Source organism: Myotis lucifugus, unplaced genomic scaffold (assembly GCF_000147115.1).
Source record: "Myotis lucifugus unplaced genomic scaffold, Myoluc2.0 scaffold_169, whole genome shotgun sequence".
Taxonomy (NCBI): domain Eukaryota; kingdom Metazoa; phylum Chordata; class Mammalia; order Chiroptera; family Vespertilionidae; genus Myotis; species Myotis lucifugus.
In genome coordinates, this window is record NW_005871217.1 from 916,864 (window position 1) to 935,017 (window position 18,154).

The 18,154-nt window shown below is 39.6% G+C and overlaps 1 protein-coding gene across 1 annotated transcript in view; it reads right to left on the reverse strand.

The window, feature by feature from the left end:
• Window positions 1–468: 468 nt before the first annotated feature.
• The window catches only part of WNK3 (WNK lysine deficient protein kinase 3), a 102,477-nt gene continuing 84,791 nt past the window's right edge, over window positions 469–18,154 (reverse strand). Inside the window, 6 exon segments of the mRNA XM_023760042.1 lie at window positions 469–860; window positions 2,866–3,068; window positions 4,791–5,005; window positions 7,487–8,106; window positions 9,467–9,597; window positions 10,113–10,203. Coding sequence (XP_023615810.1) covers window positions 531–860; window positions 2,866–3,068; window positions 4,791–5,005; window positions 7,487–8,106; window positions 9,467–9,597; window positions 10,113–10,203 — 1,590 coding nt within the window. The 3' untranslated portion in view covers window positions 469–530.

Here is an 18,154-nt window from a genome sequence, read left to right on the forward strand (position 1 = left end):
TTCCTGCAGCATTACCCTGCCTTCTGGGAGAGGTAAACCTAAGACAAACATGTGAAGAATCCCACAAGACTCCGGTTGTCGGAGGATCTCACTTTCTCCACGTTGGGGGAATATCAATTTAAACAGTTTTTATACATTTTAAAGAAAAGTATCATCCAGCTGCACTTGGCAGCAGTAAAAAATGGAGGCTTTTCAGCAATTCATGGTAAGTGTCCTGGAAATGGTAATGCTCAAGCCGAGCTCATTTAAAGCATTCTGAACAGTATTTTTAAAAAATCAAGTATCAAAGAGGATAGGATTTGAAGTGAAAAACATTTCTGTGCGCAGTGTTCTATGTACAAACTGCACAGTTCTACAGAATGACGAGCTATATCAAAGACTACATCGGAACCCAAAAAAATACAGTGGAAAGTAAACTCAAAAGAGGAAAAGATAGCAGAACCCAAGAAGAAGAAAGTTTAATATCTTAGGTGTCCCGGAAATAACTCTGAAGAAAAGCTCCCTTTTCTTCATTCGTCATTTACTCTGATTCATTTGGGACCCGGAGGGTTCGTGGATGGATTCTGCACTGAGGACGATGAAAACGCAGGCAAATTCATTCCTGGCTGGAACGGTGGCCCTGGTTGGGTAGGTATGACCACAGGCTGTTGAGCTGGTCCGGGAATTCCTACCCACTGTACTGGATAACCGGGCCCCCCCACAGCATTATACTGACAGACATGGGACACTCCATATGATGGTAATGGCCCAGGATACGAAGGGAGTGGGAGTCCTTGTGGTGAGGAGGTGGGAACAGCTCCACGGATTTGGGGCAGAGAAGAAATCCATGTTGGTGTGTAGCCCAGAGCAGATGGAGTATTCTAATGAAAACAAAAATAAAAACAAAAGATCAGTTTATTTGGCAGAAGCTTTTACCCATCTATGTTCCTTCCTATTCTTTTTGGCTTACTGCTCCCATGATTACTATGAGTGGCTACCATTTTTGCAGCACCTTCTGTGTGCTAAGCATAGTTACATACCTTGTCTATTTTATCTTCATAACTGCCCTGAAAGGTAGGCATTTTCAGATGTGGAAAAAGAAGCTCAAAATTGATAACAGCTGACACACTAAGCAAATTCATAGTGAGCTGAGGATTTGAACAATGTTCCAGCTAACTCTAAGGGCCCTGCTAAATCTCTGTTCACTTTAGTGTCTCCTGCCCTCATGCTAGCATTACTCTTCTATTTTTATTTCCTTCTGCCAGTCTCGGGCATTCCCTTATTCAGCACCACACACAATAGCCTATCTTACTGTATTACATAATTCTTTGAAGACAGGGGAGCATGATTTAGTATGGCATGGGGGAAAGAGCCTAGGATACAGTAGGTGCTCAATAAATGTCACCTCCCTACCCCCTTCTACTCACTGTCTTTAAATAAAGTCTGACATTTTTGTTACATTTTTGGAAATCTAAACTCAAGACAATTATGCTTTTGGCAATATTGAGGAAATATATTCCTGTCTGACTCTTCTTATATTGTATTATGATTAAGCATAGGTATAAAGATTACTGAAATCTTATGCACATGGGACTAATAAGTCTAATGGAAGTAAATAATTCTCACTCAAAGGCGAGATTGGTATCAGTTCCAAATGCTTAGTTCTTATAAAGTGAATGGTCAAGCTAAAACCATTTCAACTAAACTGAAAGTTTCAAGCTAAAGTTAGGGTAAAGGTTTTGAGCTTGACTCAAGAATGACAATATCGCTGAAACCGGTTTGGCTCAGTGGATAGAGCGTCGGCCTGCGGACTGAGAGGTCCCGGGTTCGATTCCGGTCAAGGGCATGTACCTGGGTTGCGGGCACATCCCCGGTGGAGGATGTGCAAGGGGCAGCTGATCGATGTTTCTCTCTCATCGATGTTTCTAACTCGCTCTATCTCTCTCCCTTCCTCTCTGTGAAAAATCAATAAAATATATTAAAAAAAAAAAAAAAGAATGTCTTTATAAAAAAAAAAAAAAAAAAAGAATGACAATATCTCTTGAGGTGAAAAAACCCCCACACATTTGCTTAAGTTTCAGCAATCCCTTTTCATATCAGTGTTTTTGTTCTGTTAAAGTAAAACTGAATTTAACACTTCTGATTCAAATGAGCACATACAGTATGATTGCACTTTTTATACATATACTTGAGGCCCAGTGCACAAAATTTGTGCACTGGTAGGGTCTCTAGCGGCTGCAGGCTGGGGCCTCCTTTCCTTCCCCTGGTCGGCCCTGCCCCCTGGTCAAATTCCCGGACAACTTCAGGTTGAGGGGACAATTTGCATACTATGCTTTTATTATGTAGGATTTCCATGTATCCATATACAGACATAGAAAGATACCTAAAATGGTGTTTATCTAAAGCTAGTGACAATTATATCTGGGTGGTGGGATTTGAAGGCAGTATTTTAAATTTTGTACTTTTCCGCATTGATTAAACTCTATAACAAGCATTTTATAAACAATAATGTGACTTTTATTTTTAAAAGACTGAATTGGATATTTCAAAAGTATCTCAGGCCCTGGCCGGTGTTGCTCAATGGTTAGTGTTGACCTGCGCACCAAAGGGTCGCAGGTTGGATTCCTGATCAAGGGCACATAACTGGGTTGTAGGTTTGATCCCTGGCCCCAGTTGGGGCACATGCGGAGGCAATTGATGGATATGTCTCTCTCACATCAATGTTTCTCTCTTCCCCATCCCTTCCACTCTCTAAATATCAAACACACTCAGGCATGTGCCCTGACTAGGACCCCTATGTGTACAGGATGACTCTCAACCAATTGAGCCACACCAGCCAGGGTTTTAATTCTTATAAATAAAGAGAATTGGGTATAAACAACTTACTTCATGTACTTTGTTCCAGTTGTCAGTCTCTAATTTGTGTTGACTCTGTTTAAGTTGGTTTAAACTTGGCTTAATAAGAGAATTTCCAACTGTTTCCTTTGTCCAGTCATCTACCAATTTGTGTAAGTCATCTGTGAACATCCCTTTTTTACTAGCTGGAGATTGCTGGCTTGATGCTGTATTACTCTCCGCACACGGTAGATCTATAAGGAAAACCAGGGAAACCATGAAAAGGAATTAAAAATGATAAATACTCTTATTTGGACACTAATGCAATTGACAGAGTAAGCAGACATTTCAGTTTAGCTGGGGCAGTTCTGGTTTAAAGCTATTGTCCTGAAGTAATTACTAACAATACTCCTTTCATTCTCAAACATTTCCTCTTGTCTGGATTGCAAATTATATGTTCACCTTAGGTATAAATCAAGTACAATAAATAGTAATGTTGCTTAAAAAATTAGCATCAACCCTAATCTTTTCATCAGTTTCCTCAGATAGATACTTAGAAGAGTTAAAAAAACAATCACAGAACGTCAAAAGTAGAAAGAATCTTAGAAGTCTAATCTAAACCAGTAGTTTTATAATGGGGAGAAGAGGCCCAGAAAAATTAATTGACATGCCTGGGTTAACGCAATTAGTTACCATAGAGCCAGGCCTGGAAATATGAAGCTGAGACAGGAACTCTCTTTTCAGTATACCAGCTAGGGCGAAAATCTCCCTATTTTAAAGTTCGTTGAGCCCTGGCTTGTTTGGCTCAGTAGATAGAGCATTGGCCTGCAAACTGAAGGGTCCTAGGTTCGATTCTGGTCAAGGGCATGTACTTCAGTTGCAGGCTTGTTCCCATGCTACCACGTGCAGGAGGCAACTAATCAATGTGCCTCTTTCACATCGATGTTTCTCTCTCTCTCTCTCTGTCGCTCCCCCTCCCTTCCACTTTCTCTGAAAACCTATGGAAAAATATACTTGGGTGAGGATTAACAAAAAATAAATAAAATCCATTGATTAACACCCTTCATTCCATCTACAACCTCAATTCCACTTTGCCATATAAATTAACATAGTCACAGGTTCCAGGGATTTACACACAGATGTCTTGGGGTGGGGGGTGACCATCATTCCATCTACCACAAATTCTATTGAAATCTCACATACATCCTTAACGTACACCTTCAACTTTCACCTTGACTTTGCACATATAACCAAGGAAGTCTGACTTAACTAACAACTTCTTTATTAGTTAAATAGAGACTGATCCTTAAAAAAAAAAGTACACCCCTAGCTGGTTTTGCTCAGTGGTTAGAGTGTTGGCCCTCCAACTGAAGGGTCATGGGTTTGATTCTGGTCAAGGGTACATACCTCGGTTGCCGGCTCCATCCCCAGCCCTGGTCTGGGAGGGTGCTAGAGGCAACCAATCCGTGTGTCTCTCATGTTCATGTTCCGATGTTTCTCTCTCCCTTTCTTCTATGCTCTCTAAAAATCAATGGAAAAAATATCAAGTGAGGCTTAACAAAAAAAAAGTACATTCTCTAATATTCTCATAAATAATAAAGATCTTGTATCAGGATAGAACATGACTATAATTTTAAGATTATCTTTGTTGGCAACACACAACAAACTCTAAATGTTAGACCAGCAGTTCCCATTAATTGCTAAAATTTCAAAAAGTACTTGGGGACTGAAATTGGGCCTTCAGGTATTTGTTTTCCAAATAAAAACATGAAATACATGAATCTGCTCTCCAAAATCTCTCATCTATCCTCATCATTATTTCATAAAAGAACATTTAACACCAAAAAAAGTAGAAAAGAATCTCAGATTGTGCACATCTTCATCTTAGCTTAATAAAAAATACATGATGGTTATTTTTCTCATTTTGCTGATCTTTGACCAGTTTTTTTAAAAACCATTTTTTAAAATCGATTTACCTGTAGCTGCTGAATCACTGTCCACCTGTGTCAAGGACTGGGGGCGGCTTCGAAGTTTGCTTCTTAAAGATCTTGGTCGACGCGGTGGGGTTGCGGATGGCAGAGAAACCACAGATGACTGAAGTTTGCTATCTTTAATTGCCTGGAGGCGATCATAGAGCTCCTGAAGCTCCTTATTCTGCTGGGTTTGAAGATTTATTACCTCCTGAATATGTCTACATAAAAATGAGGCAGAAAGCGTTTTAATGGTGCTGGTTCCATACAGATCAGCTAAAAAAATGCCACACCAGTACAAGTAAAGTTTAACAAGGAATTTAGATGAAGAATGTGGATATACAGAATGTTTTCACAATTTTAAAATGGGAAATGTCTTTTTTTAAAAAAAATAATTTTATTGATTTTTTACAGAGAGGAAGGGTGAGGGATAGAGAGTTAGAAACATCGATGAGAGAGAAGCATCGATCAGCTGCCTCCTGTACACCCCCTACTACTGGGGATGTGTCCGCAACCAAGGTACATGCCCTTGACCGGAATCGAACCTGGGACCCTTCAGTCCCCAGGCCGACACTCTATCCAGTGAGCCAAACCAACTAGGGCAGGGAAATGTCTTCTTAAGCATACCATTAAACTAATCAGACATAAAGAAGAAAGGTCAACAAACTGACAGGAATAAATTTCTAAAACTTCAATATAGTGAAAAACAGCAAAAGAAAATTTAAAATCACAGAGCACTGATAATATCAATTTTTTCTTTATTATATGATGCAGGTGTAAACAAGAAAAAAAGTATCTGCATTATATAGAAAAGGTTAATATTTAGAATATGTAAATAATTCCTAAAAATCAGTAAGAAAAAAAGAAACTATCTTTTAGAAAAGAGGGAAAGAATATGAAAAGGTGACTCGAAAGAAAAATAGAAATGACAAATAAATGAGATGATGCACAACCTCACTTTTAGTTAATACAATTTTTAAAAAATGAATTCATCTGATTGGAATAAAACTAAAAGGATCAACAATATCCAGCCCAATGTTGTTAAGAAGTGGGAAAATAGGCACTTTCATATGTTTTTGTTTGGTGTGCAAAATGGTATAGCTACATTTGATAACAATAGCAATATCTATGAATTTAAAATGTACATATCTTTTAACACAGCAATTCTACTTTTACGTATTGATCCTACAAAAATACTTGCATAACTGTATAAAAAATAAGGATGTTCACTTCAAGCGAAACATGGGATAAAACTGAAATGTCCATTAAGGAGAGATTAAATAAACTTTCAATGGTGATAAGCTATTTCAGTGTATGGAATAAAGATTATTTGTGCAAACATGAATATACATAGGTGACAAAGTTAAGTAAAAAATTGCAGCATAACGTGTATTATGATAACACTTTTGTCAAAAGCAAAAACTATGTATTTGTAAATGAAACAGGTCACAGTGGTTGAGAAGTTATATTAGGGCGTGAGAAATAGGAGATGGATTTTTGTAATTTCCGAAGTGATAAGAGCAATGGGAGAATCGTTTGTTATATTATTTGGTCTTGTGTCTTCAAATAGCTCCAGTTCCTTAAATAGCTCCAGAGTAAGAAAGATGAAAGGAGTGTCTTGTTATTCATAATGAGAAACGATGCACAACCTCACACTGGTGTCTAGGTCAATCAAGTGACTTCTGTAAAAATCCTAAGGGAACCAGGCAAGTGATTATAGGATGAGAATTTTCAGCTCTCCTCCGCCCTCCACCTCTGGTGAGGGGTGCGGCTGGAGATTAAATTAATCACCTATGGTCAATGATTTATTCAGTCACATCTATCTAGATGAAGATCCCATAAAAATTCCTGTATTACAAGGTTCGGAGAGTGGCACTCACGAGAGCGCATGGAAGTTCCATGTTCCTACCCCCATACCTTGCCATTTGGCTGTTCTTGAGTTGCATCCTTTGGTGGGAACCTCCAATTTATAACAGGCTAGTTAGAAGCATAGGTAATACCACCTGGACTTGTGATTGGCATCTGGGGCGGGGGGAGGGGGGAGTCTTGTAGGACTGAGTTCATAACTAGTGGGATCTGATGCTGTCTTTGTAGTTTTCAATCATAAAAAGTTTTCAATCATTACAAGGTCACCAGTCCTGACCAGCCGGCATGGCTCACTGGTTGAGCGTCGACCTATGAACCAGGAATTCACGGTTCAATTCCTAGTCAGGGCACATGCCCGGATTGTGGGCTCAGTCCCCAGTGTGGGGCGTGCAGGAGGCAGCAGATCAATGTCCCACTCTCACATCGATGTCTTTCTCTCTCTCCCCGCACCCTTTCCTTTCTGAAATCAATAAAAATAAATATATTTTAAAATGCCACCAGTCCTAAATTAGTTAGCAACCTAACAGTTCTATAAAACCCAGGGCACCCCTAGCTGGTTTGGCTCAGTTGGTACAGTGTCAGCCTGCAGATTCAAAGGTCCCGGGTTCGATTTCAGTCAGGGGCACATGCCTGGGTTACGGGCTCAATCCCCAGTAGGAGGCGTGCAGGAGGCAGCTGATCTATGATTCTCTCATCATTGATGTTTCTATCTCTCTCTCTCCCGCTCCCTTCCTCTCTGAAATCAATAAAAATACATTAAAACAAACAAACAAACAAACAAAAACAAACCAAACCCAGGGCAACTAGCTAGGTGACAAAAGAGAAACAGTTCTTACTTTTCTCGTAATTTTTGAAGCTCCACCTTCAAGTCCTCATCCTCTATTTCGGATTCATCATCACTGCTCATTGGTGAAGATGGTGAATAGAAGAGTGAGTTCTCTGTCTGAGCACAGGCTTTTTCTTCTTGGAGTGGTAAGCACTGATCGCTCTCTGGATGACTGTCTGCCACCGAGTTCCCTGTGTCAGTAAGAGTGGCTGAAAACTCACCATCAGAGCAAAGCTGTTTCTCAACAGTAAGTATCTCTCCCCCTGTGAGCAGCAGTTCAGAGCCAGACTGCATGCTATTTCCTGTAGCTGAGTTTTCTTCCAATTCCTTTTCCGGGGTTATAGAAGATCCATCAGTCTCACCAGCTGTGCTGAAAGATGAGCTGTCTCCTGGTTTAGGAATTGGTTTAACTTCCGGAAAGGTTTCATGAAGAGCTTCTAGGTTCTGAGGAGAAAATACAGTCTCTGGACTGTGCATGGCAGGTTCTATTTCTACTACCTGAGCCTTTGCTGTTTCAGTGAAGGCTGGAGCTTCTTCACTAGAATGGCTTGGCATGTCATTGAAGGCTGACCCGTGTTGTATTCCAGTGCATGTCACTTTCTCAGACTGCTGCTGAGGGATTGTAATCACCTGAGATACAAAAAGGCAAAAGTGGCTGGCTCCGCCTAACTAAAGAGCAAACCCACAAAGAAATCCAGGATCAACATGTGGCACAGACAAGTGGCTGTTCTACTTGTGATGTACATATATTGATAATAACAAAGCTTTAAGATCCCATGCATCTCCCCACATGGCAAGTCTTTCTTTTTAATTTTGTTATTTGTTGATTTTAAAGAGACAAAGGGGGGGGGGGAGAGGGATGGACGGAGAGAGGGGTGAGGGAGGGAGAGAGAGAGAAACATGTTTCACTTATTCATGCATTCACTGGTTGATTCTTGTATGTGCTCTGACAGATTTACCCTACAACCTTGGCGTATGGGGACGAGGCTCTAACCAACTGAGCTACCCCACCAAAGCTTCAAAGACTTTCAAATGGTCCCCTTGGGTAAAGAACCTTGGCATTGATTGCTCAAATAAAATTCCACAATTTTAAAAAGTCCATAATTAAAGATGCCAAGATTCGCCCTAGCTGGTTTGGCTCAGTGGATAGAGAGTCTGCCTGTGGACTGAAGGGTCCCAGGTTCAATTCCGGTCAAGGGCACATGTCTGGGTTGTGGGCTCGATCCCCGTAGGGGGCATGCAGGAGGCAGCCAATAAATAGTTCTTTCTCATCATTGATGTTTCTATCTCTCTCTCCCTCTCCCTTCCTCTCTGAAAATCAATAAAAATATAAAAAAAAAAATAAAGATGCCAAGATTCTAAAAGACATGAAATGGGAATTATAAAAACAGGTGACCCAACCTCCCACCACAAAATAATGAACCCTTTCTGTGTTCTCTTCCAGCTACTAAAATCCATTTCTTTTTTTTTAAAGGATGCCATTCATTCATTCATTCATTTTCCATCACTATTTATCCCCCTATATAAATCCCCATTTCTTTAGACAACTTTACTGGATGGCTTCAAAAGATTAAGGGATGCAAATTAAATATGACAATGATCTATACCAGCGGTTCTCAACCTGTGGGTCGAGACCCCTTTGGGGGGTCGAACGACCCTTTCACAGGGGTCGCCTAAGACCATCGGAAAACACATATATAATTACATATTGTTTTTGCGATTAATCACTATGCTTTAATTATGTTCAATTTGTAGCAATGAAAATACATCCTGCATATCAGATATTTACATTACGATTCATAACAGTAGCAAAATTACAGTTATGAAGTAGCAACGAAAATAATTTTATGGTTGGGGGTCACCACAACATGAGGGACTGTATTAAAGGGTTGCGGCATTAGGAAGGTTGAGAACCACTGATCTACACTGTCTTCAATGCTGTTGCCTGTTATAATGCACTGTAGATAAGGATTTAATGAAAAGCACAAACCTGGAACCGGCCCCGCTGAAAGGATCCACTCATCGATTTGCATCTACTCAAAGGCCTACTATTAGCTGTGGACTCTACTGCCAGAGAAATGGGATCAGGAGCAACTGTGGATATCACATCATCTGTTTCCACTGTAAGTTTCGCCAAATTGTAAAGAGAAAAGAGAAAATTGGGTAAGACTAAATTTGTTTACATTACCAAAAAATGAAGAAAAGCAGAAAAAGCTTAACTCCGGCTAGACAATTAAAAAGTGTTACCCTAACTCTCAACCAGACATTGCAAGATTTATCCCGACTTAGTATCTATATGAAATGAAAAACTACAAAATCAAATTTCTTGCAGAAGGAAAAATAAAGTGGCAATGACATTAATGGGATGTGTCACATACATGGGCTACGTGGAAAAAGTGGCAACACTTGTGTATGAAGAAAAAAACCAAAAACCAAACAGAAGTAAATGAAAAGTGATGTTACCTAGTCTAGGTCCCTGACTGTAAGCACACTACCTTGACGGACTTTTGATCTCTTGAAAAAGCTGGTTGACTGCCGTAGCCTGTATGCCCAGCTTTTTAATTTGCGAGTCCAGGATTTCTTGCTAATAGGATTTTTGAGACTAGGACAAGTAAAGCTTAGGCCAAAATATCCACCTCCTGTGTGCAGACGAGTGGCTCCACCGCTTGGCACAGCAGCAGGATGGGCCTCTGGATCCCCTGGAAGTGAGGCATCTGGGGACATCTCCTAATGGAGACAAAAAGACAAAAATCAAAATGGTAATAATTTAGATAAGGTGTAGCAGTTGGTTATACCATTGCAGTTTCAGTAATCAAAAATAGAATGCCATGTATACTTGCATTAATAGTACCATTTCAGACAGAACCTGAAGTATTCAAGTTATGGAATGAAGCCTTCCCTTTTCTTTAAAAATATTATTTAGACATCAGGCCCTGGCAGAGCTCAGTTGGTTAGAGTGTCATCCCCATCCAACCAAGGCTGTGGGTTCAATGCCAGGTCATGGCATATATAAAAATCAACCAGTGAATGCATAAATAAGTGGAAAAAATGGCTGTCTCTCCCTCTCTCCCTCCCCCTCCCTTTTTCATTCTAAAATCAGTAAATAAAAAATATATATTATTTAGACAAGAACAGAATATGAATCTTCTACCCTAGAATATTTTTCCTTATAGCAACTTTGAAAAATTAAAATTATTTCCTTCATATGCACTAATTTACTAAAAAAGGTTACTGAAACCCTATACTCTTTTTCTTTTTAAGTTTTTTAAAATGTTTTTTAAATTGATTTCAGAGAGGAAGGGAGAGGGAGAGAGAGCGCAGAAACGTCAATAATGAGAGAAAACCATCAATTGGCTGCCTCTTGCATGTCCCCTACTGGGGATCAAGCCCACAATCCAGGCATGTGCCCTGACCAGGAAATTAACTGTGACCTCCTGGTTCATAGGTTGATGCTCAACCAGTGAGCCACGCTGGCTGTGCAAAACCCTATATTCTTAAACTGAACATTTTTATTTATGTTTGTTATCTAGACATGTAGATTTACAGGAAAATATTACCAAATCAAATTTCTTACTTTATGTAAGCACACAGAAATTTACAATGGATCTCAAAATTATTTCAAATTCATGCTCTAAAAACTGTTAACATCAGGCCACGCGTGGCTGGCAATGAAATCACTCTTCCCTCTTCTTGACCTCCTATCCCTCTCCTAAAAAAGCCAGAATTAACTGTTGTATTCTAAATAAGCACTTAAAAATAAGTTTTCTACAATAATTAACACAAAAATTAATATACACAATCAAAAATACTTTCGGAAACATGAGAATGGTCACTACTAATCTAGAAAGTTAAAAGAGTATTTAAAAGCTCAAGGAATGGAATTTAACATTTGTCTGAAGGAAGACAGCCTAAGTGGCACTAAGTATATTGCAGTCCTGGGTAACAATTAAAACTTGGGGCAGGTTAGCAGTTATTGAAAATAAAATTCTAAACAATCAGTTTTAATTTTCCAAAATCCCATTTGGAATGGTAATAATACTACCTTCATGAAGAGGAAAAATAGCCCTAGCTGGTTTGGCTCAGTGGATAGAGCAGGGGTCCTCAAACTACGGCCCGCAGGCCACATGCGGCCCGCCGAAAACATTTATCCGGCCCGCCGGGCGTTTTTGCCACCGCTGCCTGTCCTGCTTAGCAGCCGACTCGTCCCGGGCCCGCAGTGCGCATGTGTGGAATGTCTGAGGGATAGTGAACTGGCCCCACGTTTAAAAAGTTTGAGGACCTCTGGGATAGAGCATTGGCCTGCAGACTGAAGGGTCCTGGTTGGAGTCCCGGTCAGAGCACATGTCCGGGTTGTGGGCTCAATCCCCAGTATGGGGCGTGTAGGAGGCAACCAATCAAGGATTCTCTCTCATCACTGATGTTTCTATCTTTCTCTCCCTCTCCCTTCCTCTCTGAAATCAATAAAAATAGATTTTTAAAAAAGAGGAAAATATTCTCAATAATATTATAATGTAGAAAGTGTTGCATTGGTCCCACTGAAATTACAGACAAGACTTTTCATAAGTAATAACTGGATCAATGTGGTAAATCATATACAAGTTCTAGCCTCCTTTACCAATCCAAATTCACAGACACGACAGGAAAAACAGATGTAGACATATGCATATATAATTAAAGAAAGAAAAGGCAGCCCATGACATATGCAGGAACTGTTACAAAATGTTGCAAATTTGAGTGGCGGATATGGGCAGTGGGAGAGAGTCCTGGCGGACCAAGATAATTAGTGGTTGGCTAGAACACTTATAAAGTTCCACACGATCTGTCTTCTCTTTGTCTCTTCAACATCATATCATAACACCCTCCTACATGCTGGCCTTCTTTTGGTTCCTGGCACAGGTCTCCATCTGTGAATGTCACCGCCAAATACAAGTCCTTCCTTGACCACCCTACATAAAGTCATCCCGAGTCTTGCTATCACAGCCCTTTACTTAATTATTTATCTTTTTAGGGTCTATCTTCCCCCACTGGAATGTGAACAGCACAAAAACAGAGATCTTGACTTATTCAATGCTCACTGAGTGGAAGAGTAAACTGCTTGGGGTAGCAAAAAAGGAACAGCCAGGCAGTCTGGTCCTTCTCCCTCCACCTCCACAGCAAGCAAAAGACAGCGGGAGACATCTGCTCCCAAATTAAGAGTGGGAAGAGAAAATGTGTGTGGCCAAGAGAAAGGTCAGCAATGTAGGGAGGAGACAACATCCAGGAAAAAGGGGAAGCTTGTTTACTGGGCCACCCTCTAGGCCAGCGGGCGCCAACCTTTCGCAGAAATCGACCCGAACCAATATGCTCAATTAATATTTGACAAAGGAGGCAAGAACATACAATGGAGTCAAGACAGTCTCTTCAATAAATGGTGTTGGGAAAATTGGACAGATACATGCAAAAAAATGAAACTAGACCACCAACTTACACCATACACAAAAATAAACTAAAAATGGAAAAAGGACTTAAATGTAAGACGGGAAACCATAAAAATACTAGAGGAATCCAAAGGCAACAAAATCTCAGACATATGCCAAAGCAATTTCTTCACCGATATATCTCCTAGGGCATTGGAAACTAAAGAGAAAATAAACAAATGGGACTACATCAAAATAAAAAGCTTCTGCACAGCAAAAGAAAATATCAACAAAACAACAAGAAAGCCCACTGCATGGGAGAACATATTTGCCAATGTTATCACCAATAAGGGTTTAATCTCCAACATTTATAGGGAACTCATGCAACTTAACAAAAGGAAGATAAACAATCCAATCAAAAAATGGGCAAAGGACCTAAATAGACACTTTTCAAAAGAGGACATTCAGAAAGCCAAGAGACATATGAAAACATGCTCAAAGTCACTAATCATCTGAGAAATGAAAATCAAAACAACAATGAGGTACCATCTCACACCTGTCAGAATGGCTATCATCAACAAATCAACAAACGACAAGTGCTGGAGAGGATGTGGAGAAAAGGGAACACTCGTACACTGCTGGTGGGAATGCAGACTGGTGCAGCCACTATGGAAGACAGTATGGAGTTTCCTCAAAAAGTTAAAAATGGAACTCCCATTTGACCCAGTGATCCACTGCTAGGAATATATCCCAAGAAACCAGAAACACCAATCAGAAAGGATATATGCACCCCTATGTTCATAGCAGCACAATTCACTATAGCTAAGATCTGGAAACAGCCTAAGTGCCCATCAGCAGATGAATGGATTAGAAAACTGTGGTACATCTACACGATGGAATACTACGCTGCTGTAAAAAAGAAGGAACTCTTACCATTTGCAACGGCATGGATGGAACTGGAGAGCATTATGCTAAGTGAAACAAGCCAGTCAATGAAGGAAAAATACCACATGATCTCACTCATTTATGGATAATAAAGACCAGTATAAACTGATGAGCAAAAATAGATACAGAGGCAGAGCAGCATCGAACAGACTGTCAAACTACAGCGGGAAGGTTGGGGAGGGTTGGGGGGTGGGAGAGAGGGGATAAGAGATCAACTGAAGGACTTGTATGCCTGCATATAAGCATAACCAATGGACACAAGACACTGGGGGGTAGGGGAGGCCGGGGGAATGTGAAGGGGAGAAAAAAAAAGGAGACCTATGTAATACTCTTTGTAATACTTTAAGCAATTAAAAAAAAAAAGAACCATTAAATAAATAAATAAATAAAAACAAAAAATAGCTGAATAGGACATTGAAAACAGCCTAAAAATTGAGAAATTATCCCAGTACAGAAAACAAAGGGACAGAGATAAAAGTGTGAAATGAAAAGTTAATAAATAAGAAAAACAGGAAATGAAATAAAACTCTCTATTTACAGATGATATGATCTGATATACTATATAGAAAATCCTAAATAATACACCCAAAGCTGTTAGAGCTAATAAACTCAGCAAACTTGTAGAATACAACACCCCCCAAAAAATCAGTTGTATTTCTACACATTAGCAATAAAAAAATCTGAAAAGAAAATTAAGAAAACAATTCCATTTGTAATAACAACAAAGAATGAGAAGTGGTGCTGGAACAACTGGATGTCCACATACAAAATATTGAAGCTGGACCCTTCTCTAATACAATGTACAAAAATTAACTCAAAATGATCCTATCATATATAATTAATCAAGTGTGAAGTAAAATAAAGACATATTTGGACATTAAAAAATTACTATTCCAACATGGTATTGTTTTCTTTGAAAAACGTGTTTCAGATATTCTAAAGTTCAGCCATTTAAACTATACAGTTTAGTGGGTTTTTAAAAACTGAATTTACTGTGCACCCATCACACACACACATACTAATCTCTCATGCAACATATTTTAAAATATCAGTCATAGAAACATTTCAGGAGGGAGGAATTTTAGGACACCAGAAACAATGACAGGTAAGTTTGATCAAGATGCAGCAATGGACACTTAAAGGAAGCAAAAGAATCCATTTGACAGTAACACTTGGAAGAAGTCTCCTTCAAATAACAAAGTGTAAATGACAGAGAATTATATTTCATTTTTTTATAGTTCTAATTACATTCTATGATCATTAGATAACATTTATAATATAAATGCTGTTTATTGATTTCCAATTCTTTAAATCAAACTGTAGACAAAGTACAACCAATAGTTACAGAAAATATATAGATGCTAAACTTCACCAAAATTAAAAAGTAATATAATAAAAATTGGAAGATGTGCAAGTGGAGGAAAGAAAAAGTATAATTTCCTCACCCTTCATAGCAGTGAGCCAATAGGTATTGTCTGAAATTACTAAGTCAAAAAATAAATAAGTATATTATTTACTAGTTATTAATGGCAATGAGCACAAGAATTAAAACAGACACTTAGGTCCTAGCCAGTTTGGCTCAGTGGATAGAGCGTCAGCCTGTGGACTGGGATTCCAGTCAAGGGCACATGCCCATGTTGTAGGCTCGATCCCCAGTAGGGGGCATGCAGGAGGCAGCCGATCAATGGTTCACTCTCATCATTGATGTTTCTATCTCTCTTCCTCTCCTTTCCTCTCTGAAATACATAAAAATATATTAAAAACAAACAAACAAACAAATAAAACAGGATCTTAGAACGGCTGGTGTGGCTCAGTTTTTGAGCATCAGCCTATGAATCAGGAGGTCAGGGTTCGATTCCCAGGAAGGGCACGTACCCGGGTTGCGGGCCCGATCCCCAGTGTGTGTGTGGGGCGTACAGGAGGCAGCCCATAGATGGCTTTCTCTCATCACTGATGTTTCTAACTCTCTCTCCCTTTCCCTTCCTCTTTGAAATCAATAAAAATATATTAAAAAACAAAACAAAACAAAACCCCCAAATCAGGAACTTAACTATGTTGGGAGTGCAATGGGGGGTGGGGGGGTGTTAACAAAACAATTACTTTAAATTTTCTATTCTTCTGAATTGCTTTCATGTTTATGTATCAATTGAATAATTTAAAAGTACTATTTACCAAAAAATAAATATTTAAATTATATCTATTCAATAAAATATTTTACTGTTGTTCTAAAAATTTAAGTGAGGTGGAACTATGTGTACTGACATGAATAGTACAAAATAAGTGGGAAAAAATGCAATCCACCTGGCCGGTGTGGCTCAGTGGTTGAGCATCGACTGATGAATCAGGAAGTCATAGTTTGATTCCCGGTCAGGACACATGCCTGGGTTGCAGGCTCAATCCCCAGTGTGGGGCATGTATGAGGCAGCCAATCAATGATTCTCTCTCATGACTGATGTTTCTATCTCTCTCTCCCTTATTCTCTGAAATCAATAAAAATATATTGTTAAAAAATGCAAACCAGTCCACCTATGTAAAGAAGTATATGTAGCCCTGGCTGGTATGACTTCAACTGATTGAGGGTCACCCTATACAACAAAAGGCCACCAGTTTGATTCTAGGTCAGGACACAAGCCTGGGTTTCGGGCTTGGTCCCTAGTAGCGAGTGCAGGAGGCAGCCGATCCATGTTTCTCTCTCTCTCTCTCATCAATAAAAACATTAAAAAAAGAAGCGTCTATATATATAAAAGCCTAAGCGACTGTTCAACCGGCCAGTAGCTATGATGCGCAATGACCACCAGGGGGCAGACGCTCAATGCACAGGCATGGAAACATGGAACAGACTGATGAATCTCAGAGGGAAGAGGGGAGGGAGGGGGGTGGGAAGAGATTAACCAAAGATCTTATATGCATACTAGAGGCCTGGTGCACGGATTTGTACACCAGTGGGGTCCCTCGGCCTGGCCTGTGGGGATCAGGCTGAAACCGGCTCTCTGACATCCCCTAAGGCAGTGGTTCTCAACCTGTGGGTCGCGACCCCTTTGGGGGTCAAACAACCCTTTCACAGGGGTTGCCTAAGACCATTGGAAAACACATGTATAATTACATATTGTTTTTGTGATTAATCACTACGCTTTAATTATGTTCAACTTGTAGCAATGAAATTGGGGGTCACCACAACATGAGGAACTGTATTAAAGGGTCGCGGCATTTGGAAGGTTGAGAACCACTGCCCTAAGTGGTCCTAGATTGTGAGAGGGTGCAGGCCAGGCCGAGGGACCCCACCAGTGTACAAATCCGTGCACCAGACCTCTAGTATGTAAATAAATATATAATATGTATCCATGCCTTGTAAATATATAGCACATATAAAGAAATATATCTAGATAAATATGTTTATGTCAGTTAAAACCATGTCTGGAAAGATTTATTAACAGCTATGTCTATAGGTTTGGAAGTGGGATGGATTTTACCCTATATACAGGCAGTCCTCAGGTTACGTCGGACTCGACATACGTTGTTTCGTGGTTACATCACCATCTCCCATTTATTAAAAAAATGTTCTGTCATTTTGACATATGTACATATGTGCTTTATGTTTATTTTATTTTTAAAATATATTTTATTGATTTTTTACAGAGAGGAAGGGAGAGGGATAGAGAGTTAGAAACATCAATGAGAGAGAAACATCGATCAGCTGCCTCCTGCACACCCCCTACTGGGAATGTGCCCAGAACCAAGGTACATGCCCATGTCCAGAATCGAACCTGGGACCCTTCAGTCTGCAGGCCGATGCTCTATCCACTGAGCCAAACTGGTTAGGGCTGCTTTATGTTGTTTATTATTTATTTACCACAAGTAAAGGTCAGGAATTGTTATCTTTCTTTTAAATTTTTTTTACTGTTTCACTTCATTACTGCTATGTATGTGCTCCATGTGAGTGACGTAGGTGCTTATATAGGTGGGTTCCGACTTATGGCGAAAATCAACATTACGTCATGCTGTAGGAACGGATCTCTGATGTAATCGGAGGACCTACTGTATACACAAATACTACTTAATATAATAATAACAATAATAGAGATACAGTGGTAAAGATTTAGAAAGGTGACTATAATATACTATAAATTGAAAAAATAAAGTTGCAGATCAATATGTATATAGCACAATCCTATTTTTGTGAATGAAAAATTGCAGTTATGTAAATAGATCTGTTTAAGCTCAAGTCAAGAAGGGTTAAGTACCCAAAGAACTTTCCCATGGATACAGACAATAGGGTGGTGAAGGCCTGGGGCAGTGGGGTGGGTGTTGCGTGGGAAGGAGTCAATGGGGGGGGGGGG